We start from the raw sequence: 25634 nt of genomic DNA on the forward strand, positions 1-25634 counted from the left end.
GCGGCGCTGGGAACGGCGCCGAGCAGAGGAAGACATCGGGAGAAGGAACCAAGACAAGAGAGGTCCTGCAGGCGGACCCCACCGCAGCGCCTCCAAACAACGGGGCCGGTCACACACGCCGGGCCGCAACAGCAACAACAGTGGCTGTCAACAACAGTCGCCAGAGTCAACCGGACACCGAGGGATCGCCGAGAAAAAGGTGGGCCGGACCAACAGGTCTCCCGTCGCTCTAACCAGCGACACCGAATTCCCACCCCTCACCCCCTCCCAACCCCTTAACTCACAAGCGAATCCGCAAAAGGACAGTAGCGAAGTGATAGAGCTTAAGAGGATCATAGAGCGCCAAAACGCTCAGATCCAGGAACAGAACGCCCAAATACAGGCGCTTATGAATAAGATCGAAACGCTAGCGAGTAACGGCAGCTTGGCAAATTCAGGACCCCAAGACAACACGGCGACAAGCAACGCCGCAGGCTTGCGCGAGGTGCCGCGGAGGGCCCCCCCCTCGCCCCGCCAAGGGCGGACAGCTGGAGAGGCTGAGGCCATGCAACGTGCAGCAAATAACCTAGAGGCGATGGACGCCGAAGAGAGCCCCGCGAGCGGAGAGGAAACTGCGAACGCAGAGACCGCGACCACGGTAACGACACAGATCCCGCGAGAAGGAGAGCTTATGGCCATTTTGGCCGCAATTTCCCAAATTAACGAAAGGCTCAGCAAAATAGACGACCGACTTAAAGCTGTCGAGAGTCAGCCTCAGACGCCATCGGCGAAGCACAAACGTCAAGCGCTAAAAGTAGCCTCAACATCGATGAGGAACCACTTCGCGTCCCTGAAAAAGGAGCGGGCCGAAAAAATAAAAAACGCGATTGCGAAAAGGCGCAATCGACTCGAGACAGCCGGAAAGGATGATGCAGAAGCCAAGTAAGAAGCACAAGAAGACCGGGGGGGAAACCACCGTGATTTACCAATGGAACTGCCGTGGGATTCGCAACAAAGAAGCGGAACTAATGTTATACATTGACGGGCAAGACAACAAGCCTGATGTAATTGCTCTACAGGAGACGAACGGGAAACCAAGACTTCCGGGGTACGTCACTTACACGGACCCCACGGAGAACGGAACGGCGGTGCTCGTTCGCAGCAACGTGGCGGCAACTCAACATGTTACGGCGCAGGGCGGGTGCGAGCACACGCTGGTCGAAATTCATGCAAGAGAAATTGGCAGCGCGGGCAATTTATTTGTAATGAGCGCGTACTGTCGGCCGTCACAACGGCAGTACGAATTTGACCGCATCGTGAGTCAGGCGAAAGGGTTGGCGGGGACCAGGCCGCTCCTGATCCTCGGCGACTTTAACGCCCCTCACACAACATGGGGCTATAAGTTCCAGTCAAAAAGAGGAAAAGCATTGGCCAAAGCAATGGAGGATCACGAGATTGCCCTCCTGAACGAGCCTGACGTAACTACCAGAAGAGGCAACAGTGCCGCGAGGGACACTACGCCAGACCTTTCGTGGTTATCGGGAACGCTAGACGTCTCCTGGAGAAGCGAAGAAGTGGACCTGGGTTCTGACCACAGCGTGATCGGCATCACGATCCGAGGTTCCCGATATCGGGCTGTGTTGGGGACAGCGCGGATCACGGATTGGGACAAGATGAGAAAGTTCACCCAGGAACAAGAAGAGGCGTCTGAGGAAGAATCGGGACGAGCTGAAACACAACAGACCTACACCGAATGGTCGAGGGACCAGAAGAAGACCCTCCAAAAATTTACCCAAGAAATCGCAACGACTTCGCAGACACCGTACGTGGACGCCAGACTGACCCACATGTGGGCGGCCCGGCACTCGTTAACGCGGCGATGGAAACGTCAGCGGCACAACAGAAAGCTGGCCAAGCGCATAGCAGCCTTGAACAAGCAGATCGCCGAGCACGCGGCCAAACTATGCAGGGAGAATTGGCTGAAGACCTGCGACGGCCTGCAGGGCAAGCTCTCGACGTGGAAGACGTGGTGCCTCTTGAGGCATCTGATCGACCCGCTGAGTAGCAAAACTGCGACCAATCGCAACCTTACCAAAGTATTGAACATGTACAAGGGAGACGGCCGCAGGCTCCTGGAAGACCTGAAGGCGAAGTACCTAAAGACAGAGAAGGGACAGTACCCGGAGCCAGAGAGGTACGAAGGACCCGACAACGAAGACCTGGACCGGCCCTTTTCCATGACGGAATTGTGGACAGCGATAGATCAAAGTAACAAGAAAAGTGCACCCGGCAGGGATGCCATAACATACAAACTACTCAGTAACATGAGCAGTAAAGCGGCCCGCGGCCTCCTAGGGCACATCAACGAAGCCTGGGAGAGCTCGCGGTTGCCGAAGGAATGGAAGGACGCCGAGGTCTGCTTCATTCCAAAGCCCGGCAAGGCCCTCACGATAGACAACATGCGGCCCATCTCCCTCACGTCCTGCGCGGGGAAGGTGATGGAGCGTATGGTCCTTCGCCGGCTGCAGAAGCACCTCGAAGAAACAGATCAGATGCCGGAGACGATGTACGCCTTTAGGCAACATCTCAGCACCCAAGACGTGATGATCCAACTTCACGAACTGGTCGTCAAGCCGGCAACGAGGCACACGCCGCGCGGGATACTCGCCCTCGACCTGAAGGGAGCGTTTGATAACGTGTCCCACGCGAGCGTGTTGCGGAATCTGAATATGACCAGGTGTGGCCGAAAGACATTCGACTACATCAAAGAATTTCTGTCAAACCGAACAGCGACCATCAGAATAGGGGAGGAGAAGTCAGACCCTGTCGAGCTGGGTGATAGGGGCACCCCACAGGGATCGGTCTTGTCGCCCCTGCTCTTCAATCTGGCCCTCCTGCCCCTGCCCGGTCTACTCAAGCAAATCGAAGGCGTGGACCATGCGTTCTACGCCGACGATATTACGGTGTGGACAGCTCGAGCCGGTTCTGATGCCTGGATGGAGGAAGCCTTGCAGAAGGCGGCAACAACCGTGCACGAGTACGCAAAGTCATGCGGACTGAGCTGCGCTCCCCAGAAATCAGAGTTGCTTATTATCCAACCGGGAAAATCCAAGAAAGAGCTGCCGCCGAACGTGATCGTCACCATCGACGGAACGGCTATCAAGCCAACACAGCAGATTAGGATCCTCGGCCTACTACTTCAGGCCGACGGGAAGGCACACGCCGCCGTCACAAAGATCAAAACTACAGCCGAACAGATACTCAGTATGATCAGAAGGGTATCTAATAGAAACCGAGGCCTCAAAGAGGACGATGTCATGCGCCTGATACGCGCATTCGTCGTGTCACGGGTTACCTACTCCGCCCCCTATCTCCAGCTGACGAAGGCGAATAGGGACACCCTAAACACGATGCTTCGTAAGGCAACGAAGCAAGCACTGGGCATTCCCATATACTCGTCCACACAAAGACTGCTGGACATGGGCGCCCACAACACGGTGGAGGAGCTCATTGAAGCCCACCTCTCTAATCAGAGAATCCGGCTCAGTCATACGAAACACGGACGAGCCGTCTTACGCAAGATAGGATGGCAGATTGAGCCAGTACCCCTCAAGGAAGCCCTTCCGGAAGACTGGAAGACGGCCATTCAGACCAAACCCCTTCCCCGGAACATGACGCCGGGCAAGGACGACGAGAGGCGCACCGCGCGGGCCAAAGCCATAGCCCGGAAGCTGGAAGAGAACCCCAGGGTCCTCTACGCGGACGCCTCGCTCCGAAAACACAGTGACCGTGCAGCAGTGGTGGTTACGTCAAAAGACAGGCTGATCGTCAGCGCGTCCATAAAGACAACAGACGCCGCAGTTGCAGAAGAAGCGGCCATGGCCCTCGCACTCGCACAGCCGAGCGTGGACACCGTGGTCACTGACTCAAAGACAGCCTACAGAAGGTTCCGCAGAGGGGTAATATCCTCCGCGGCCCGAGCCATTCTATCCAAGTGCAAGCCTCCGGGAAGAGCTATAGAGCTCGTGTGGGTCCCGGCTCACTCGCAGGTAGCAGGCAACATCATCGCAGACTACCATGCCCGAGAAATGTCAATCCGGGGCGAGAACGAGCCGGAAGAGCTACCGCATCCGGTTACCAGCTTTCGGGAAATTACAAGTATGTACCGAGAGGAAAGGTGCAGACTGCCAGAACCGCACCCCAAGCTCACCAGGCAACAACAGACGATCCTGCGCCGAGCGCAGGCGGGATCGCTTGCGCATCCCGTATTGATGAGCCGCATGTACCCTGCGGAACACGACATGCTCTGTCCTTTTTGTAAAAAAGAAAAGGGCACCCTGCCGCACGTTTTGGCAGAATGCAAACAACTCAAAACCCCCCCTCCTCCCCTTCCCGCCAACACCCCCAATCCCCAACCCCTTGAGCGATGGGAGACCTTGTTGTCCAGCCCCGCCCTATCGATCCAGCTCGCACTGACAGACAGGGGCCAGGAGCTGCTGGAAACATATGGGTCCCGCAACAAGGGAACCACCCCGTCTGGTGCAAGCATGCACCACCGAATTATTTCGGGCTTAATAAATGTTGATTCCTCCTCCTCTTCCTCTCCCTCTTCTTTTTCTTTATTCTCTACTGTCTCTCTTCTGTCCGCACGAGGCAGTGGAGGTGGCTCACCTATAGAGCCAGTAGCTGGCCCGTGCATTTTCGTTTCCTTCTTCCTACGGCCACACAACAACGGACAGCTTGGTGCAGTGCTCATGAGTACAGCCCTTGACCCTTCCGTCCACGATTCCACCTCAGCATCTTATTTTTGTATGATAAAAAAAAAGAAACTTACCGGCGAGAGTTTTCACAAACCAGTGCGTTATAGTGCCACTGGTGCGGCTTGTGTGGCACAAACCAGAGGAGTCGATGCGCAAACGACTTGTCCAGTGTTTCCGAGCGGTGCAGGCGCGATAGCACTATGTAAGTAGAGCCACGAATGATATTCAAAACAAGAAATTAAAAATACTTCGCGATCCACAATAAACCCTTTGTATATATATATATATATATATATATTAGGATGCTCTTAATGCTTTTTCCTGTGGACGTTCTCCGAAAGTCTGTTACTGATCTATGACATATTTGGAGCCTTACAGGATTCTGACGATAATAATAATTGGTTCACAGCAAAGGAAAAGCGCAGTATCTGTCACACTTGTTCTGTGGACACCTGAACCACGCCGTAAGGGAAGGGAGGAAGGTGGGACTGAAAGCGGAAGAGAAAGAGGGGTGCCGTAGTGGAGGGCTCCGAAGTAATGCCGACTACCTGGGGATCTTGATGTGATGTGATAACAACATTATTCTTCCGCCAGAAAAGAGGCCCCCCCCCAGTCCCCGGCGCGCAGACCAAAGCCGGGATCTCCGCGATTAGAATCAGGCAAAGTCTTGGTTCTTCGCTGCTTCTTCCGCCATGCAGGTGGCTTGTAGCTGTGGAGCAGGGACCTCGCTCCGCAGCAGGGCTTTCCATACTTCTCTACAATTTGTATTTGTTTTAACCCCTGGGGAGCTACCGCATTCCAAGATTAGATGGTCGAGGATCCCTCTCCCCACAGTACTTGTATAGTGCCTATAGTACTTGCATTTATCTTTTTTTTTGCTATCGTCTATCTGGACATAATGTGCCCAGACCGGGTTTACGAAGTTCCCGGTTTGCAGGCGCCGCCATGCGACTGCTTCCCTATTGTTTAGACTTTTATCCTGTGGTGGCACCAGTCTCCTGCTTAGCCTGTAATTTTCGAGAATATCCGTATAATTTTGCAGACGCTCGTCCATGCTCCGGCAGTTAGGCGGCTCCACAGTCACCCGGAAGTAGAGAGCTCGGGCTAACTCATGGGCCGCTTTGTTGCCAGGAACGGACCCGAGTGCAGGGGTCCAAATTAGGCTAATTTTTTTCTGTTTAGTCGTCTACTGGCCAGAATCCTTGCCACATACGGTGAGACCCTACCCTTTCCAAAACTTCAGATAGCCGTTTTGCTATCGCTAATTATGAAATTGGCTTCCGTTCCTACGCGAGCGGAGCACTACTGCAACTTCTTCAACCGTCTCCGTGTTGCGGCTTCTAATGGTGGCGGCCGATACCGGGGCACCTCGGCCGTCGACCACTGAGGCGACCGCCCGCACCCAACTTGCCACTTGCCCCGTCCACGTACGCAACCGACTTGATGTCCATCGAATCGAAGCGTCTGATTAGTGCTTCTGCTCTCTTCTCCCTCCTCTCTGTGTTGAAGATGGGATGCATGTTACGAGGGGGGGGGGGGGGGGGGGGAATGATTAGATTTTCTAGACATTCCTGCGGGATGCTTGATTTTTCTCGTAGTCCTCTATCTGTCTGCAGGCCTACCATTTAGAGTATAGTATAGCCTCCGCTATTTCGTCCCAGGTATTGCGTACTCCCATAGAAAGAAGCTTCTCTGTGGATCTGGTAATATGGTAAGCCCCGGTTCCTCTTTTAACGTGCAATGGTATCGCACAGCACACGGACGCCACTTTCGTTTCGCCTCCATCGAAACGCAGCCGCCGGCGGTCGTGATCGAACCCAATGTACTCCGGCACAGTTCAAGCGTCTTACCACTGCACCACCGTGGCGGAGAAGTATCCTGAGAACATTCTGTGTCCCCAGGGTACTGTCCGAGCTTGGCTTCAATCTGAGTGCTCTGTGGGCCAGTCTTATAGTAGCGCGATAACTTAACGGCCCGGTCTGGGCCAATGACGGGCTCTCGATCGGGCTTCAAACTGCGGCATGTGTGTGCAGAGCTCTTACAGTCCTTCAATAACGGTAGCATTATACGCCATACCCCAACTCCCAACCCAATCTATATAGGAATGACAAGCCTCAGTCCATTCGCCGTACACCTCGATTGACTGGCAATTCGGTTTCACTCACGACACTCGCCCCTCTCTATCTCCCTCTATTTCCCTTTCTCTTGGGAGTAAGAATGTCGATACCTCTCCTCACTCTGCCTCTTCGCCCAGGCTTCATTTCCTCTGCGGACGCATAAACTGGAACTTGTAGCCTTGTAGTGTGCACAGACAGAATTCAATAAACGTACTGAGCCACCGCGGTGTGCGAAATCAATTCTTTTTTCATGTTTTTCCTTGGCAGTTACTGCTGCACGTATACGTCTTCGCCGAAAGTAACCAGGCTGTATGTTTTTCTTCTTATATTGTGAAGCCAACATGGATTCCCAGAGTATCAATCACAACTTGTTTAGAAGTGAGGACAGGAGCTCGCCTTTACTTTGGGCAGATTTACAGCTTCAGAATTGGTAAGCTATCCGACTAAGAAGCGGAACAAGGAGCCTGGTTATTTTTGGCAAAGACGATACATTATAGAGACTGGTGCATACTGTTAATTTGTACTGTATATTGGTGTATATGAAAGGAAATTAAAGATGCAGTATCTCTTGGTGCAAGGAACCTGATCCGCTCCGTGAGGGAAGGGAAGGGAGGAAGGTAGGAGTGAAAGAATTAGAAATGGAGAGGTACCGTAGTGGAGGACTACGGATAATTTCGATCACTGAGGTACTGAGGATCTTCAACGTGCACTGACATCGCAGAGCAAACGGAAGTCTGGGTTTAGCCTCAATCGTAACGCGTGCGTTCGAACACGGGTGCACCGGTTCAGTAGCCACTAAGCCATCGCGGCGGGTTCACTAAGCATGCCCAGGTGGTCGAAATTAAGCAGAAACCATCCACTACGAGCACCTAATTTTCTCTTTCTGCTTTCGCTTCCTCCTTTATCCCTTTTCCGGCGGCTAATTGCTTTCTGGGCGCTAGACGACAGAGTCGGAGGATCCTGCCGCGGCGTCCTCGTTTCGCTGGAGGCGAAATGCAAGAGCTTTGCGGTGTCGACGTATATTAAAAATCCCCAGGTTATCGATATAACTCAAGACGCCTCAACTATTAAGCCTAAAATTGTTAACTACAGTCGAGCCTGGATACATTGAAACTAGTTATATCGAATTATTGCTTATATTATTAATCTAGTCGACATCAGCTTGATGCAGACTGTTTGTCCCGCTACCCAGTGGATTCCCCTCCTTTCTTCCGAATACGGAGTTAACTGCGTCCTCTCAATTTCCGATTTTTTAATATTGCAAATGAGCAGCGCTTGGATGTCTCCCTTGCCAGAATTATCGACCAGCTCACCACCAACCCAACGCATTCTTCTGTCGCCCAATTTGTGCTCCAAGCGGATATCCTGTATCACCGCAATCTGCGCCCGGATGGCTCCGAGTTCTTGTTGGTTGTGCCTCGCCATCTTCTCTCTACCGTTCTAGAACAGCTGCATATGATGCACCCACAGATGACCACCTGGGTGTTACCCGTACATATGACAATGTACGTCGACGTTTCTTCTGGCCTGGACTCTACCGATCTGTGCGGCACTATATAGCAGGTTGCGAGCTGTGTCAACGAAAGACGCCCTCCGTACTTCCCTCTGGCACTCTTCAACCCATTCCAATCCCGTCCACTCCATTTTCATGCGTTGGTGTTGACCTGCTCGGGCCGTTTCCAGTTTCTTTATCAGGAAACAAATGGATCGCTGTTGCGACGAAATATACGACGCGCTACGTCATTACCCGAGCCATACCAACAAGCTGTGCTACAGACGTTACCTGCTTCCCACCGAATGACGTCCTCCTGCGCCATGGTGCTCCCCGACAGCTGATAACCGACCGTGGTCCCTGTTTCCTGGCAAGAGTGGTCAACGAAATCCTTCATTCATGCTCTGTTCATCATAAATTTAGTATAGCTTACCACCCCCAGACTAACGCGTCCTCATGGAACCCTTCAACCGCGCGCTCACGGAGATGCTATGTACATACGTCTCCGATGATCATCGCAATTGGGATGTGAGCCTACCTTTTGTGACCTTTGCATATAACTCCACTCGTCACGACACCGCTGGATACTCGATTTTCTATCTTCTTTTTGGATGAGATCCAGTGCTTCCCTTTGACACGGTCTTCCCTGCTCCCGGTGTCTTTAGCCGTTACACCACAGATACGATTGTCCGAGCTGACGCCGCCCGTCAAATTGCCCGCAGCCGACTTTCTGGAGCTGAAGTGGCATTTTCCGTGCTCCGTTTGTCTCACGCTGATCGATGAGCTCAGTTAATGTATTAAGTTGAGCATACTTTTGCAGGACGGGTATGGATGTAAGACGAGAGAGATAGGTTATGACGCGCATGGCCTCACGATTGATAGCTTCAAGGGAGTCCTATTGTCGACGAGTAAGGCGATGAAATTGCGCCTGGTACACTATCCGCGGCTGAAGGATGAAGCGAACGAGCTGACAAGCAGTATCAGAACGCTCTCCGCCTGAGCGCATATATAGCTATGCGACGAATAAGACCAAGTGCAGGGTGAGCCGATTTACGAATAGTGTTTAGCCAAGGAGTTCCAGTTCCAGATGTATGAAGAAGAAGACCTAGAACACGAATACTTTCCATTTAATGAATTTGAGAATTACCGATCGTAAAAGTAGAAGGGGCAGCTTTTCGTGAACCAGATTTGTTTCCCATGCGAATGAAACATGATTTATTACAAGATAGGGACAGACCCAAAGCAGGGTCCAGCGCGTGCTGGAGCGCCGACTGTTGTACAGACGCATCTGGATAGCAAGACCACAAGGTTACGTCGTCGGCATGCGCAAGAACGCGTATACAAGACATTTTTTTCTAGGGCTCGGACAAGAGGAATAAAATACACGTTAAATATTGTGGAGGCGAGGACAGAGTCCTGAGATGCATCGTCACTATCATTGCTACTGTCGTCATTGTCATTTTAACTAATTGTAGATTCATTGTTATCGCTACTATCATCCTCACGGTAGACAAGGATAATTATGCTGCGAGTTTCATGACCCCGTGCGTGGTGCAATTCGGCTCGGAATCCGAAGGATGGAGCTTCGATTGCCGGTACAGAGATAGGATTTTAATTTTTTTGATGGCGTCATCAGGATGATGACAAGTGACACATTAGTGTACAGATCCGATTCACAGATTCCGTGAACATCGATCTCGCGCACAACTTTCGCACACGGGATTTCATTCTATGATCCTAAAGGAGATGCTTTCACCTTAAAGCACTTTTTATAGGCACTCTGTAGTTATGAGCTCCCAAGCACATTCGGGTATACCTGAGTTCAGTGAACTATAGAATAGACAATATAGCAGACGGAGGAGACTTCACGGGCGCTTGCCCTCTGTTCCCAGTCTTGAATGCGTTGCTATGGCGCTTGCTGAGTTCGTCTGCAAACAGAATTGGCAGCGTGAATTGCGGCGTCTGCCTGGTGCATAAAAAAAAATAATTTCTTTCCGTTGTGCAGTCATTACCCCAACAATGTTTGGGGCGTAAAAATGCTGCCGCTCAAACACCCCACCGGTATCTAGCGGCGCTGCGATCGCAAAACCAGCCGAAACGGCGCGTGACGTTTCTGGGGACACGCGGAGTGTCCCCTTTCCTCTGCAGTGTATATTCTAGTTCATGTAACCAAGGGTTCTTTACCGCACATCGAAATATCATTGCACGAGCCTTGATTGATTTATAGGAAGGGAAAGGCGCGGTAACTGTCTCACTTCTTTTCTGTGGACACCTCAACCGCGCCGTAAGGGAAGGGAGGAAGGTGGGAGTGTAAGTGGAAAGAGAGAAAGAGGAGCCATAGTGGAGGGCTAAGGCGTAATTTCGACCACCTGGGGATCTTTAACGTGCGCTGACATCGCACAGCACACGGACGCCGCTTCGTTTCGCCTCCATCGAAACACGAGCCTTTTCAATTTGCTTCGCTGAGGCCGGAGAGAAAGAGAGAAAGAGAGAGAGAATTGGTTTGCAGGAAGGGAAAAGCGCAGTTTCTGTCACACTTGTTTCTATGGACACCTGAGCCGCGCCGTAGTGGAAGGGAGGAAGGTGGATGTGACCAACTAGCGAATTAGTGGTCGTAGCCCGACGCCACAGCTCGCAGCGGGTGCTACCAAGTTTGTGAGAAGCGTGCGTATGTTGGGGTCAACTTTGAAGGTAAACTGTTTTAATGTCATCTCAGTAACAGTTTCAAGGCGCCCACAAGCTCCTGTCGACACCTCTTCACGACATGAATGGAGCACAAGGTGCAGTCAGAGGCCGACGTAGAGGTACTCAAAGCGAATTTTCAGCCTCGGATTGACGCGCTTTGCAAGGTCGCCCAGTTCGCTGTCAGCGACCACCAGGTACCTGTAGAGAAATGCACCAAAGGCAGCAGTAAATTATTGTTTGAAATATGCATGCACTTGCGCAATTTGCGTGAAGTATGCGAAAGTGTAAGCTTGACAGCAGCACACGTACTTCAATTAAAAACACTGCATCAACGAATACAAAGGGAAAAGCTACCAAAAATTATATATATATATATATATATATATATATAACACATCATTGTGAAACAAAAGTCATTTTTTGCAGAATCGTCTAGAAAGGACGTTCAGTGCTCTTTAAAAAGCTGAATGCTTGTTGCAGCCAAGGAGGTTATATAGAGCTTCTACATAACCTCCTTGGTTGCAGCCCGACAGTCAAGAAAATAAATGTCTTAGATATCTAGCAATTAGGTTTGCGTCAAGGTCGAGTTATCTTCATCATTAATAAGTAGTGTATTTAGCCCCCATGCATTCATACCTGATAAAAATGTGGGCAATTTAGCGTGTTAAGCCGAATGCGAATTAGGTGAACCATCACGTCAGGTTTTATTTCGGTTTCGGTTCGAATCTGATTTCAAGGTCGGGAAAGTTTCAGAAAAATTGTCGTAATTATACAGATCCACAGATTTGCTGTCAAAAACAATTACATTTTGCAGCACGAAGCTAGATACTGTAATCGGATCTGAATATTACTTTTGCCCTAAGGTTCTCAGCTATACTATCATAGCTATACTTCGTTAGGTACTCTCGTTGGACTTCTTGAAATTGCTCATATCCACAGTCCACCTCTCCATGTCTGTCGACACCAGTGCAATAGCCTTTGCTATGACATGGCTGGAAAAGGGTGTGATGCTTTAGCGTACTATAACTTTGGCATATCCTTAAGTGTACGCAACGCCCTGGGCACCGGAGTAGTCTTTACTGGGCCATTTGAACCGTATACCTCCTGAACGACGACGAAGCAATATCTTGCTGTAAACTCTCCGCTTTCTCCGTACCGTACAGGGTCCAGGTCGTTTCCATATTCATAATCGCCACTGTGAAAGCTACTCCCAATCAAACGTGCTCGCGCAGCCATCGACGTTCTCAAAGTGCGCATTCAACGTCTGTTGAACGCGTTGTACATCGACAGCACATGGTTTTGCTTGCTGGAACACGGAGCACACGCTGCACATTCACAGGATCCTCTCCAGAATTTTGTGACGCCAAAGTATGTTCTGGAGGCAAAGCTATATATAACCGTGCCTGCAACCCTCACGTGCTTTTTTTAACGGTGTTCACGGCGAAGGCCGGCCTCTTATCATTTGTCTGCAACGTTCATAACAATATTGTTCACCGACGAAAGTTTGCAGATAGTGATCATATAAGAGAAGAACACCGTTCTGTGACGTAAGCATGATGTGTCTACGCTGCTGTCTCTCGGCTAGGCTGACTAGGGGTGAAAACTAGGCTTAGCGCACGTTAAAACACATTAAAAAGATTTCAATGCAGTTTTCTGACTTCGCAGTACGGCCATATATTCCTTGACGAAAATCAATTATGTACAGCTTATAAAGCAGATTGTGCAAATATGAAACGTCCTTTCAGAAGCGGAATATTAGACACCTTTAGCAGACGGCAACACGTAACATCATCCTCCTCATCATCAGCAGCAGCATCGGTAGTGGGACTATATCCACTGCAGGGCGAAAGCCTCTCCCATATTCCTCAAATTAACCCGGTCCGGTGCTAGCTGCATCAACTTGACCCCTGCGAACTTCTTAACCTCATCCGCCCACCTAACTTTCTGCTGTCCCCTTCTACACTTTCCTTCCCTCGGAATCCAAGTTGTTACCCTAACGACCATCGGTTGTCCTCTCTACGCACTACATGCCCTGCCCATGCCCATTCCTTCACCTTGATTTCTACTAGAATGTCATTAATTCGAGTTATTTCTCTCACCCACTCTGCACGCTTCTCATCTCCTAATGTTGCACCTACCATTATTCGTTCCATAGCCCTCTGCGTTGTCCTCAGCTTAAGTAGAACACTTTTCGTTAGCCTCCATGTTTCAGCCACATAGATGAGTACAGGTAAGATGCAACTGTTGTATACTTTCCTTTTGAGCGATAACAGTAAGCTGCTAGCCACAATCTGCGAATACTTGCAAAATACGCTCCATCCCAATCTTATTCTTTTAGTTATTCCCTTTAATGGTCTGGATCTGAGGTTACTACCTGTCCAAAGTAGACATAGTCGCCTACTACTTCCAGTGCTTCGCTATCTATTGTGAACTGCTGTTCCTTCCCGAGGCTGTTGAACATTACCTTAGTCTTCTGCATATTGATTTTCAAGCCTACATTTCTGCTATTCCCGTCTAGGTCATCAATCATTCTTTGCAGTTTAACCCCTGAGTTACTTAGCAAGGCAATGTCATAAGCGAATCGCAGATTACTGAGAAACTCTCCATCATGGTTGCACTCGAAGTCTCTGAATACTTCCTCTAAGCAAGCTGTGAACAGTACTGGGGAGATCGTGTCTCCTTTCGTAACACCTTTCGTTATGAAAATTTTGTTGCTTTCTTTATGCATAACTATGGTTGCGGTGTAGCCGCGATATATATCTTCCAGTATTTTCACATATACGGCTCGTCTACACCCGGATTTCGGAATGCCTGCATGACTGCCGAGGTTTCTACTGAGTCAAATGCTTTTTCGCAATCAATGAATGCTATGTATAAGGGCTGGTTATATTCCGAGCATTTTTATGTCACCTGGTTGATGGTATGGATATGGTCGATAGTATAGTACTTTTTCCGAAAACCTGCTTGATCTTTTGCTTGATTGAAGTCTAAGACTGTCCTGATTCTCTTAGCGATTACCTTAGTAAATACCTGTAACAGATAGTAAGCTGATTGGTCTGTAATTTTTCAAGTCCTTAGCGTCCGCTTTGTTATGAATTAAGGTAATGTTAGTGCTCTTCCATGGCTCTGGTGCCGTCGATGACACCAGGCATTGCGTATACAGTGTAGCCTGTTTTTCTAGCGCGATATCCCCTCCGTCTTTCAACAAATCTGTAGTTGCCTGATCCTCCCGAGCTGCTTTCCCGCTTTTCATAGTTTCTAAAGCTTTAACCTTGTCTTTCTTCGCTGTCGGAACGTCTGACTGCTTTTCGCTGCTGCCTATCTCATTATTGTCCTGACTACTTCGGCTACTGTATAGATCAGTATACGATCTGCTAAAGGTGTCTATTAACACGGTAGCGTTAAATGCACAGTTAAATGTAGCTAGGACAATGTTATTCAGGAGTTTATCTGCGGTGTTTCACAGACGCTATTACGCCTGCTTAGCTTCCGAGACTTTCTCTCTTGCGTCTCTTTTTCAAAGCAAACTCCGCAGACGCAGATGCAGGCCACGCATTTCTCACGTACGCACTGCTCTAGAAATGTGAGGAATCTCGCGAAATAGGTCGCTATTTTTCGCATGCCCATGCTCACCAGTATCACAAACGACCAATGAGAAAATTTTGGCTCTGTGTATATTTAGGCTGATTCTAAATATCCTAAAGTATGTAGCTGACTCCTTTGCAACGTGCCGGGGTTATTCTCAATTTACCTGAGGTTCTCGCAGGCCAAGAGCAGTCTGAGGATGCCATCTCTCACGGTAGGCGCCGTGGTCGGCTGCTGGAAATAAAGGCCTGCCAGCTCGACACTGCAGAAGCCATTGTTGGTCGCCCCTAAAAGCCGGTCGACGAGCAGCTCGAAATCTTCGGCCACGAGGTCAACGACAAAAGACTTCAGGGTCGAGCACGAGCCGAGAACGCAACACAGATCATCCTCCGCTTGTATTGCTGGGTAGTCCGGCGGCGGTATGAAGCGAACCTGGCAGAGCAAGGAGAAAGTTGATTTAAGCCTTCAAAACAAAGAGTTTGAAAACTTCTGTCCCCGTTCAGGTCAGACGGCAATGCAGTATGCACGCTCACAGCCCTCGATTACCAGACTTACACACTCCATTTCATGAAACCTGCTCTATCTGCTTTAATTTGTGCGACAAATCACTTACATTTACGTTATATCCCTTGCCTTTTCGAGATCTCATAAATAAGTATTCACACAGAACTATTAAAGTGTCGAATGTTAGCACGAAGCATTTTTGAACCAGGTGTCTTGAAAAACAAAGATAAATTTACAAATGTCCAAACGGGACTCCAAAGTATCTTTTAAACTTAAACAAATTTTGTAACTAATTTGGAAATGACGGCTACAAGTATGTATAACACATAAAATTCGCAACGAGGCAGAAAAAAAGAAATGACTGGGAAAATTCTAATGAAAAAGAATCCCCTACTACATTGTTTCACTAACTTTTCTCTAATGAAATTTCTCTTTCTTTCTGTATACTATAGTGTTGCAGATTCGTTATTTAAATTACCTTGGCAAGTCCTGCGAAGGGCTGAGTGACGGGAACGTGGTTAGACACAGTGCGACACTGAATGAGGCCGAACGCTTCCAGTGACGGACACAAGAATGCCACGGCGTTCAGGTCCACTTTGACAAAAGAATGTAAACACAGTTCCACAAGCTGGCAACCCACTTCGTGCAAAAGGCTTAGGGTGCTGGTCTCGAAACACCCTGCCACTTTCGTGCTGACCCACATCAGCTTCAAGTAGCACAGGTGCGAAAACTCGGCGAGCGCCAGCACGGACTCATGGCAGTCCACGTACATGTCCAAGTCTACAAGGTGTGGACAGACTGCCGTGGCGATTTGAACGCAGAGCGGAGAAGGACCGCATATGTCGAAGTCCTTCTTTGGCTGCTGCGTCTGCTGGTCCGAGCCATACACGAAGGAGCCAAGCGCGGTCTTCTGCAGGCGGTATCTGCATGCGAGACGGTTTTCCTGCAGGAACTGTTCCTGATGCAGTTCAAGCAGTGCTCCCGAAACATCTGCCCGGAGCTCGACCAGCTGTGTGCAGTGGCACAGCAAGTACGAGACTGTACGACGCGATGCGCTTGAGAAGTAGTCGCCGTACAAGAAGTGCCTGCGTGACGTACAAGGGCAGTCTGTAAGAAAGGAAGGGAACTGCAAACGCTTGAGTCTGATCACGCATCACGGGCCGCAATTTTTTATAGATAGATATGGCACGAGCCGCATATCGTCCATCGCGAGAATATTTTACCTGATTGCAAGACTGACTGACTGGATATACCCATTGATTACTGGGAGTAAACCAAACATGACAGCGCATCGATGTAAGAAAGAGTTTTGCCCAAGGGAACCTTCACGCCTGTAAACGATACAACTTCTATATAATAAGTAAGCCACAAGGAACTATCATTATTTCGTAGCTTACAAGCACACAAAAGTTACACAGAAGTCATAGGACTATCGTCAATTCCGAAAACTCAGATGAATCCATCGCGTTTGCTATTCAGAAGTTGTCGCACAGAAATTCAGAACTAAAGAAAACCCATTTTCGCTGCATCCCCCCTTCCCCAATTAAATAAGAAACGTGGAAATGCTTCTAGAAAAAAATGTTTCCGTCAAGCAAGAGAAACTTCTGAGAAAAGATGTTTCACCGTACCTGAGTCGAGACCAAAGAGGATCCCCAGACTTCTCTGCCTGAGCGATCAGCTCGTCCAACTCTCGATGGCAGTCGTACGTGAGGCTCAGTTCTTCCAGGCTCTCAAGGGCTGCCAGGTCCAGGAGGGAACGGCCGCTGAGACCGAGCCTAATTCAGCGTCGGAAAGATGCATAGCTCGTTCAGGACACAAGTGATGGAACAAAGTAAAAAAAAAAAAAAAAGATGACAATAAAGTTTGTCTGAGTGTCCAAAGCATTTGACCTAGAAAAAAGAAAAGAAGAAATAAATGTGGTCGCGACACGCTTTCGCTGACCACGGCACGATCGATGCAGTCAATCACATCGCGTTGTTGTTATCCTCATAACAGATGACACATACCCACCCAGAGGGATCGGCCAAGAACTGAGGTTGCAGAGAATTTATTGAGACGTATATTTGCGAGGCCAAAAATAAAATGATAAAGCGTGTTTAACTATATACCCCTATCTCGTGTTGCGCATTGGATGTTGTTCTCTTTATCAACTTGCATTCGTGCTTAATGGATTCAAAAACACCGCTATCCAACTTATCTCTTCCGTTGCATGAAGTGGTACCAAAGTATTATAGTTCGATATACTAATAAGGTCCCCGGACACATGTTCCGCCGATCTCTTCCTTGGAACCTCAGCCCTGAACCGAAAGCGAAGGGAAACGCGACTTGCCAGCGACCACACTTTCCATCTGTTCAACTAACCCAAACCAACTATAATTCTTTAAAATAATTAACAGGACACAAAATAAACATATTAAGAAGTACTTCCCACGCATGTGTACATATCCTGCATGGACGTTCTCTCTTAAGATCATGCGTCATTTTGCTGATTATCTAGACTTAATGTTGTATAACGGTTTATTATCATTTTGTCGTCCTATAGATCCGTTGACACGGCACGACAGGTACTGAAAAAGACAGGAAAATATATACATTCCAGCCTTTTCTCGAGGAAGATAGATTCTTCAGGTCGAAAAAGAGCACGAGCAACGCGAATAAATGCTTTGATCGCTCTCGTGTCCACGCCTGTTCTGAAGCTGCCTAATGAGGCTGCTCGTTTTCCTTGCATTTTATGTGCGCACTATGTTAACTTGAGTCTCAACCTTGTTTGAAGCGCGTCCATTATATGACAATGAAAATGCATCTTTCTTTTCTGTACGAAAGTGTCCATCTATCAGGTGTGGCTGCGTGGATCGCATACGCGATATATACTCTTCGCACCTAATACCTTTTAAGTGTCCCACGTTTCTCTGGTAGCAGTAGCACAACGCGATGGAAGGAAAAGTGCATTTTCCTCTTAGCACCACGATCATCTTCGCCCATCTTTCTTCCGACTCGTCCAATGTCGTATTGTGAATGACCAATACCTGAGCGCGCGCAGCTTCGGTCCGGCGGCCGAACGCAAGAGTCGCCCGACGTTCTCCAGGCTGCGCAGGATGGATTCTGGCCGGCGGCCTCGCACATACACGCCGTCAATCTCGACTTCCTGCAGCAGCGCCGAGGCCTCCCGGTGGTCGCTCAGCTGGCGCAGCACCGCCGAGAAGTCGCGGCTGTGCATCTCCAGGTCCCACAGCGAGAAGGAACGCACTCGGCCACTCCGCAGAAGCAGCTGCGCAGGTTCCGCGAGGAGATGGGAGAACAAGGACCTGCGTGTAAGCGCTGAAAGCGAGTCTTGTCAGCCGCCGGAGGAACGATCTCATTCAGAACGCGGGCCGCCATGGTTTAGATTTTGTTTCTCATCGGTGAGGTCATATGCAGGTTGATTTTTATCCACACTCACTACAGAGATCCACAATTTCGCATTTCGCCGAAGTTTATCTGTCTGCCCGGATAACTAATTGGCAGTGCCATAACAGGGCGCTGACTGCAGGGTCGGTGATCTTTGCGACTTCATGAGAACATGTAATCACCGAATTGGCTGTAGGTGCCAATCGTTATGAGACTTATGAGCACTTATGAGATGAGAGTCAAACACACCGGGACCCACAGATCCCAAATACTACGCACAGGCTACATATATATTGTACGACATGTAAGTACGCTTGTACGGCTTGGTTAAATCTTGGCTTTCTATTTATGTCACGCGGCACATTTCATCTGATGGGGCATATTACGACTGTATGTTAGTAATTATGTAATACGCCTACCCGAAATTTAAGTGAAAAATTGAAACTTTGCACCGTAACCATGCTGAATCCGCTGCCATTTTTTTTTTCATTTGCATCGTTCTGGTTTATTGAAGTACCAGATTATAAGTGAGATCCATGCAGCTTATGCACGTCAGTGCTACTTTTCCACGACATGCTAAAAGATTACGTCTATGTAAAGAAATGACACGGACGCGGGATCGAATCCCGGCCTCGGCGGCTGCATTTCGATGGAGGCGAAACGGAGTGGCGTCCGTGTGCTGTGCGATGTCAGTGCACGTTAAAGAACCCCAGGTGGTCGAAATTTCCGGAGTCCTCCACTACGGCATCTCTCATAGCCTGAGTCGCTTTGGGACGTCAAACTCCACAAACCAAACCACAAAGCAACCGGACATAATTTGTTAGGCCGCTTATGCTGTAAAGAATTTTCTTTCAGGCGAAGGTTGGGATTAGAGAAGGACACTTCCGTGCCTCCTCCCAGAGACATGTCTAATTTTTCGAGGCTGCGAGGCTTCAAAGGGGGTGTGCAAGAGTTCCGGTGTGCTCGATTCCCCTTCCATATAGTTGGCACTCCTTTAATTTGTCCATGCCGCCTGGTCTCGTGACGTCACACAACCAATCACCCAATGGCACTTACGCATATTTCCATGAATGAAAGCAAAATGAGTGTCCAACCAACGGCAGACCATGTCTCCTGCCAACCACCGCCTGGAATGGATACCCTCATGATTTTTCGGGGCTGCAAGGATTCAAATGAGGGGGCAGGGGCCCCGCGGTGTTTGTCCCCTACAAAATACCACTTGAGGCATATGCTTGCGAATGTTTTGACGCTGCGAGGCTTCCCTCTTTTCCTAGATGGAACAGCTGGCGTGGCGTTGGCCACGCGCAAATCCACATACCGCGATGGAGAACCGCGCGCTACGAAGATTAACAACGGATTCTGTAGCACGTCGACTTGAAACCTTCATCTTAAAATATTTTTAGACTGCGCTATAGTACACTGACCGAGCTACACTGCAAAGGCCTGAAAATATGGCAAGGCACCAGCACGCACAAAATCACCCACGGGGCAGGAATAGTCCCCAAAAGTGAAAAAGAAGACAGTTTGGTCCTCACAGTAAGGTCGTCGGCGCGCACGTCCGGTGTCATCTTGTCGCGAGCCCTTGGTGACATCTGGATGACCGTCTCAATGAGGTCCTCGACCAAGTCGCTCGGAAAGCAGCGAAACGGATTGGCCTCTGGAGTGTCTAGGCCATCTTCAGGCGGCTTTCGCGCTGTCATGATTAGTAGGACCACCTTGCGGAGACATCGCGCCTTCAGTGTGACGCAATCGTCCAAGCGCTTGAAGCATCTGCAAATATCCGGTATAACTTTCTCCACTTGCCGAATTCGGTGTGCGAATCGTCATCACCGAAGTCGTCTAAGTACGCAGGCTATGTACAGGACCGTCCGGTTCTGGGCGAACACGCGAGCACGTGGCCATGCTCTTCGGAGGGCCACTGCGCCTACTTTTTTATTATTTATTGATACTGCAATTTTTTACAAGACCTTATTTACTTATTCGCATAACAACAGCGCCCAGGTGTGTGTTACTGTATCAACTTCGAGTGGCAGCACAATTTAACATGAAAATAAAATAAGTAGAAAAGAAAAACAAGGCATTAAACAACATATTTAAAAGTAAAGTCGATGCAAATGCTACAAAAAAATGAAGGAACAAAATCGTACACCACATTTAAAGAAAGGTTAATGATACTGCAGCTTTTTAAGCATGCAGAAGAAGCATGCAGGAAAAAAAAACATGGTTACATATATATCACTTATCACAAGCTTTGCCAAGTAAAATCAGCCCATGACGAGAAGCACGACTTGGAGGTTCGCCTGCACCACTTTGCTTTGGGGCGTGGCCGTGACAGAGGCAGCGGTCCTCCTGAAGAGCGCGGCTAGCGTATTCGCCATAAGAAACGATCCTGCACTCCAGGACAGAGGCTTCTCCTTCAGGGATCTTCAGTTAGCTCTTACGCCAGCCAAGGTCATCTTAGCACGCTATTTGAGATTATCGAAATGCTGTGAAGAAACGATACAGAGCGAACACCAAAGAATGGCGGGCAGCTTTCGAAAAATGAAGGCCGAGATGTATGCAGACCGTCCACTGCGCAAAAGTCACGATTCGGGCTACGACGAAAAAGAACAGGATGTCGGATAAAAAATGTCAGTATATTTAGAATCCGCAACTTCAAATATTTGACGAAATTTCCTATTTAAATTACAGCCTCAAAGAAATTGCTGAATTAACCAGTGTTTTTTCTTTTTATTAAATAACGTTCGCTAAAATATTAGTTCGCAATGAGCTGCCGGCGCTTGTTTATGTTCTGAGCTTACAGCACATATGTCAACTTCTAGTGTGCTGTCAGTAGACGGGATAGGTCTGTGTTCCTGCGCATTTGTTGCGTGATCACGCGATGACACCGTTACTGGCAGTAGTATTGAATTGCAACTGTTGTTTTGATCGCATATTTATGTTCCTCGAATTCTTTTTTTTTTTTTTGAAATCCTAGTGGGCAAGTTAAAACTGAAGTTCTTTTTTTTTTTTTTTTTGTGGAAAACAAAAATAACGTCGTAAGCAGCTCTGGCAACACGATATTCGTTCCGAGTTGAAAAAGCTGCCCTTTTTTTTTTTTTGAAACTGTACAATTAACGTTTGTCGTTTCCTCCCTCTCATATTATGATTTATGTGGCCGATTGATTCTTCTCACGGTATTTTCCTTTGATACCTCGTCATCCCATTTGCGGTGTGTGCTCAAAATTTGTTTTGCTTCCAGCACTCCATGGCCGCCTGCTACTTCTTAACGAATTCCTTAATGTGGCGTGAGCCACTGCCTTCTGTGGCCGGCGGCCACAAGTTCCTGTAGAGCGTCTACAAAATTAGAAGCTGCCAAGCTTTCAGTTAGCTAGGCAAATGGGAGGACGAGGAATAACTGAAAAGGTCGTGGTGCACCAGCCGAGAGTCAAGTGCATGGTTGCGGATGACGCAGTTTGGAAGAGCATTTCTCACCGAAGTGCCGTGTCCCTCATATTTCGTCTCCAAAGATGTGTTTTGTCTCGTCGGAGTTGTCGATCGTACTTGCTTCGTGCGCAGGAATCGAAGCAAAAGAAAGAAGCCACGAGGGAGATAGAAGGAGAGGGAGGGGGAACCAGCCTGTGTTTGATGCCGTCTCCGAGGCAACGGTTCGCGGCGCCCTGCGCTGGCTCGCTTCTTCGACGAAGAGCGTCCGAGGAAGATAGCACAAACACGAGACAGAGCACGCGGTGGTGCCGTTTTCAGTCAGTATCGATTACGCTACCATCGACTGCACTGTTTACAGTGACTCGTCACAGCTTCCATGAAGAGGTAGAAGTCAGTAGACATGTTTTCGTGCTGTCTTACGAAAAGCGCCAGAGTCGTTTTTGCTAAACATCTTACGGTACTTCGCGCGAAGTGTAAAACAGAAATAGGCCTACCTGAAACGAACATGGAGGATATATATATATTTCTCTAGGCACTCAGTGATATTGCCCCAGCGACTGCCTCGTACTCCACTGCATTGTATACTCGCAGTGTGAATAACTTTCCAGCCATTCGCGCCGCACTGAAGCCCTTTCTCTTCTGCATGGGGGGAATAGGTGGCCTTCCACTGCACTCATTCGCACCTGCAAGCATTTGAGTACATAAAGTACAAAGCTCATATTAATGCAAAATCCTTTAATGCGACGGCATATTATAAGCCACGTCAAGGCAAAATGCCGTTTGGATAGTTATAAATTAGTTGATTGGTCGAAATAGTGATGGCATATTGACATCAGGGGTCAAGGGATATGCCTGAGCGCTGACTGACCATGAGATCACGTGACGTGACCGAGGTGGCAAGTGCGACAGCAGATGGTACGTGGTATCGCCATGCGTAATAGGTCGCCCGGGTGTGTGACGTCGTGAGACCACGCGGTATGGCCAAATTTGTACGTGCACTGACAGTTTGCAGGTGCACTAGTCATGCATGGCTGACATGCTCGAGCGCGATTGCAGGTTCGGCGTGCAGTTGGCTGCGCTCGGTTCTGCGCTGGCGGGTCTAGACAAATCCGCGTATTATATTGGAATAAAGCCAGAATCAGCCGCGTGCATGAAATTCTAGGGGGCACTTTAGACCACTAAAGTGCTATGAGGTAGAAGCCTTTGTTGAGTTTTAGCGCGATGTTTACTGAATATGGTTTCCGAGTATTTAGCGCGATGTTTGGCTGTCCGTGCGAGCGGCGCACCGGATTTGTCGACAGAGAAGTGACGTCATCAGCCGCCAAATTCGCGACCAACCAGAGTTTTCACCTTGTGTAGCGTTCCTGCCATCTGCAATTCCACACTTGAACGCGCGCCAAGGAACGCCGCGCGACAGGAGCGATGGCGTACCGTCCAAACGCACACTAGTCGGAGGAAGTGTGGCAGATATTGCGTCTTTCTTTTCCTGTAAACCAATTTATGTATGTATGTATGTATGTATGTATGTATGTATGTATGTATGTATGTATGTATGTATGTATGTATGTATGTATGTATGTATGTATGTATGTATGTATGTATGTATGTATGTATGTATGTATGTATGTATGTATGTATGTATGTATGCGTGTATGTATGTATGTATGTATGTATGTATGTATGTATGTATGTATGTATGTATGTATGTATGTATGTATGTATGTATGTATGTATGTATGTATGTATGTATGTATGCATGCATGCATGCATGTATGTATGTATGTATGTATGTATGTATGTATGTATGTATGTATGTATGTATGTATGTATGTATGTATGTATGTATGTATGTATGTATGTATAACTTTATTAAGGAGCCGGCAAACGACGGGTTAAAGCGTCGTGACGCTGGCCAAGCGTCGACCCGGAGTTATGCCCTACTCTGCACTACCTCATTTGGCCCGTTTGATATGTAGCACTGCAACGAACGCCGATAAAAGTCTCATCATGTCTAGCGTTCCTGCCATCTGCATTCACATACTTGAACGCGCGTCAGGGAACGCCACGCGACAGGGCAACATCTGCTCGACTTTTACGAGAACAGGACAACTAGCGTGACGTAGACGGCTGGGGAGAGGAAGATGTGAGCAGTACTTGTAAAAGTCGAGAAGGTGTTGGTCATTTAGTTGGTCAGCGATGGCAGCGCTATCTAGAATTTTGGCGATGGCCGCCGCTAGACCGCCGCTACCGCTGTGGTGGGAGAAGGGGCGCACACCGCGGCGAAAAAAGTTTACGCAGGCTCAGTTACCCACCCTGAGGCTCTAGGGTTTACTAACCAGTGGTCGGATGAATCAATTGGCGGTGCAAGTTAGCAAAAAGCGATTGGTTTCGTTTCAGGAGTTTAACGCCTCAAAGCAACTCAGGCTATGAGAAATGCCGTAGTAGAGGACTCCAGAATTTTCGAATACCTGGGGTTCTTTAACGTGCACTGACATCGCACAGCACACGGGAGCCTTGCTTTTCGCTTCCACCGAAAACCGGCCGCCCAGCCCGGGATTCGACCCCGCATCCGTGGGAACAGTAGTCGAGCGCCGTAACCACTGCGCCACCCCGGCGGGCAAAAAAAGCGATTGGAAGAATGGGGGATGAAAAGTAGATGACATAAGGTTAGAAGGGTAGAAATAATAATACAAAAAAAAAAACAGTAACCAAAATGATGAAGTAGTGACGAATTAATAACAAATAACATTCAAGATGTAAAGGGAAAAAAAAAAAATCGAGCACTAGTGGCTGTGGGATGGAGATCGTCAATTGTATTGACGTTTAACCGGTTAAATATGACACTGCCGTGCTTGGTTGTGGAGAGGCGATGGATTCGGGCTGTCTTGTGAGCCTCTATTTCTGTAAGCCGAGCCAACGTTTCGACAAGAGGACTTGTCTTCGTCTGGGCAGCGCGATATTCACTGGCGGGGTTTAAATGATTTTTTGCTTTCGAAGAAGAAAAGTCAGGAGGGAGGGGGGAAGGAAGCAGGGAAAAGAGTGAAAGAATGATTCCTCAGGTATGGATTTCTATTAGCTTTCAATCGATGATCTCTTGACTTGAAAAAGAAAATAAAAAACAGGAAAAACTACAATCAGAGGGAGATCAGCACCTAAACAAAGTTCGATGTTGACACATTGTATGGAACCTGCTTTAGGTGCTGACTCATCACCTACCTAGAAGAGTGAACGGCGTTGCTATATTGCAGACCGGGTTGTGCTTGTAGCACAGAAAAAAAAAAAATAATAAAAAAAAGCGCCAAAGATTTCTCCCGCCCCACACCAAACAGGCTTCTCCGAATTCGTGTGCTGTATTTAAAAATCAATGCGTTTAGACGGAGTTACTGGGAGAACAAGTTTGGCAAGGGTCCCGCTACTCTGAAAATTACCGGTAACCTACTTTTTTGTTCATGTTCGCGCTTGTCTATACTTCGTCTCACAAGATATCTGCAGCACTGCGAAAGGCAGAGGAGCCCTTGTAATTGTGATCCTAAGTGCCTCTCGCCCCTGCGCACTGTAATAGTGAATTGTGCTCTTACTGTCACCCCCGCCAATTTGTGGGGCGAGAGGCGCGTAGGCGCACAATTGCCTACTGTAGTGCGCGTGATCCTGATTGGACCTACAGTGCCTTTGCTTTTCGCAGTGACAAACACCTTGTCA

General features: G+C 48.6%; 2 protein-coding genes across 2 annotated transcripts in view; both read right to left on the reverse strand.

The window, feature by feature from the left end:
• The window catches only part of LOC146190524 (uncharacterized), a 92229-nt gene extending 83185 nt beyond the window's left edge, over positions 1–9044 (reverse strand). The window contains exon 1 of the mRNA XM_084600920.1: positions 8887–9044. Coding sequence (XP_084457046.1) covers positions 8887–8904 — 18 coding nt within the window. The 5' untranslated portion in view covers positions 8905–9044. The remainder of the gene's footprint in view (positions 1–8886) is intronic.
• Positions 9045–11134: 2090 nt separating this feature from the next.
• On the reverse strand, positions 11135–22003 carry LOC146190525 (uncharacterized). Its single transcript, XM_084599801.1, has 7 exons — positions 21984–22003; positions 20045–20279; positions 18149–18390; positions 16751–16897; positions 15601–16207; positions 14785–15050; positions 11135–11231 (listed from the first exon to the last, which is right to left on the reverse strand). The coding sequence occupies exons 1-7, from the start codon at positions 22001–22003 to the stop codon at positions 11135–11137; spliced, it is 1614 nt and encodes a 537-aa protein (XP_084455927.1).
• Between the last annotated feature and the right edge of the window lie 3631 nt (positions 22004–25634).

The sequence above is a fragment of the Amblyomma maculatum genome, chromosome 4 (genome assembly GCF_055883805.1).
Source record: "Amblyomma maculatum isolate TAMU_Amacu chromosome 4, ASM5588380v1, whole genome shotgun sequence".
NCBI classification, from domain to species: Eukaryota; Metazoa; Arthropoda; class Arachnida; order Ixodida; family Ixodidae; genus Amblyomma; species Amblyomma maculatum.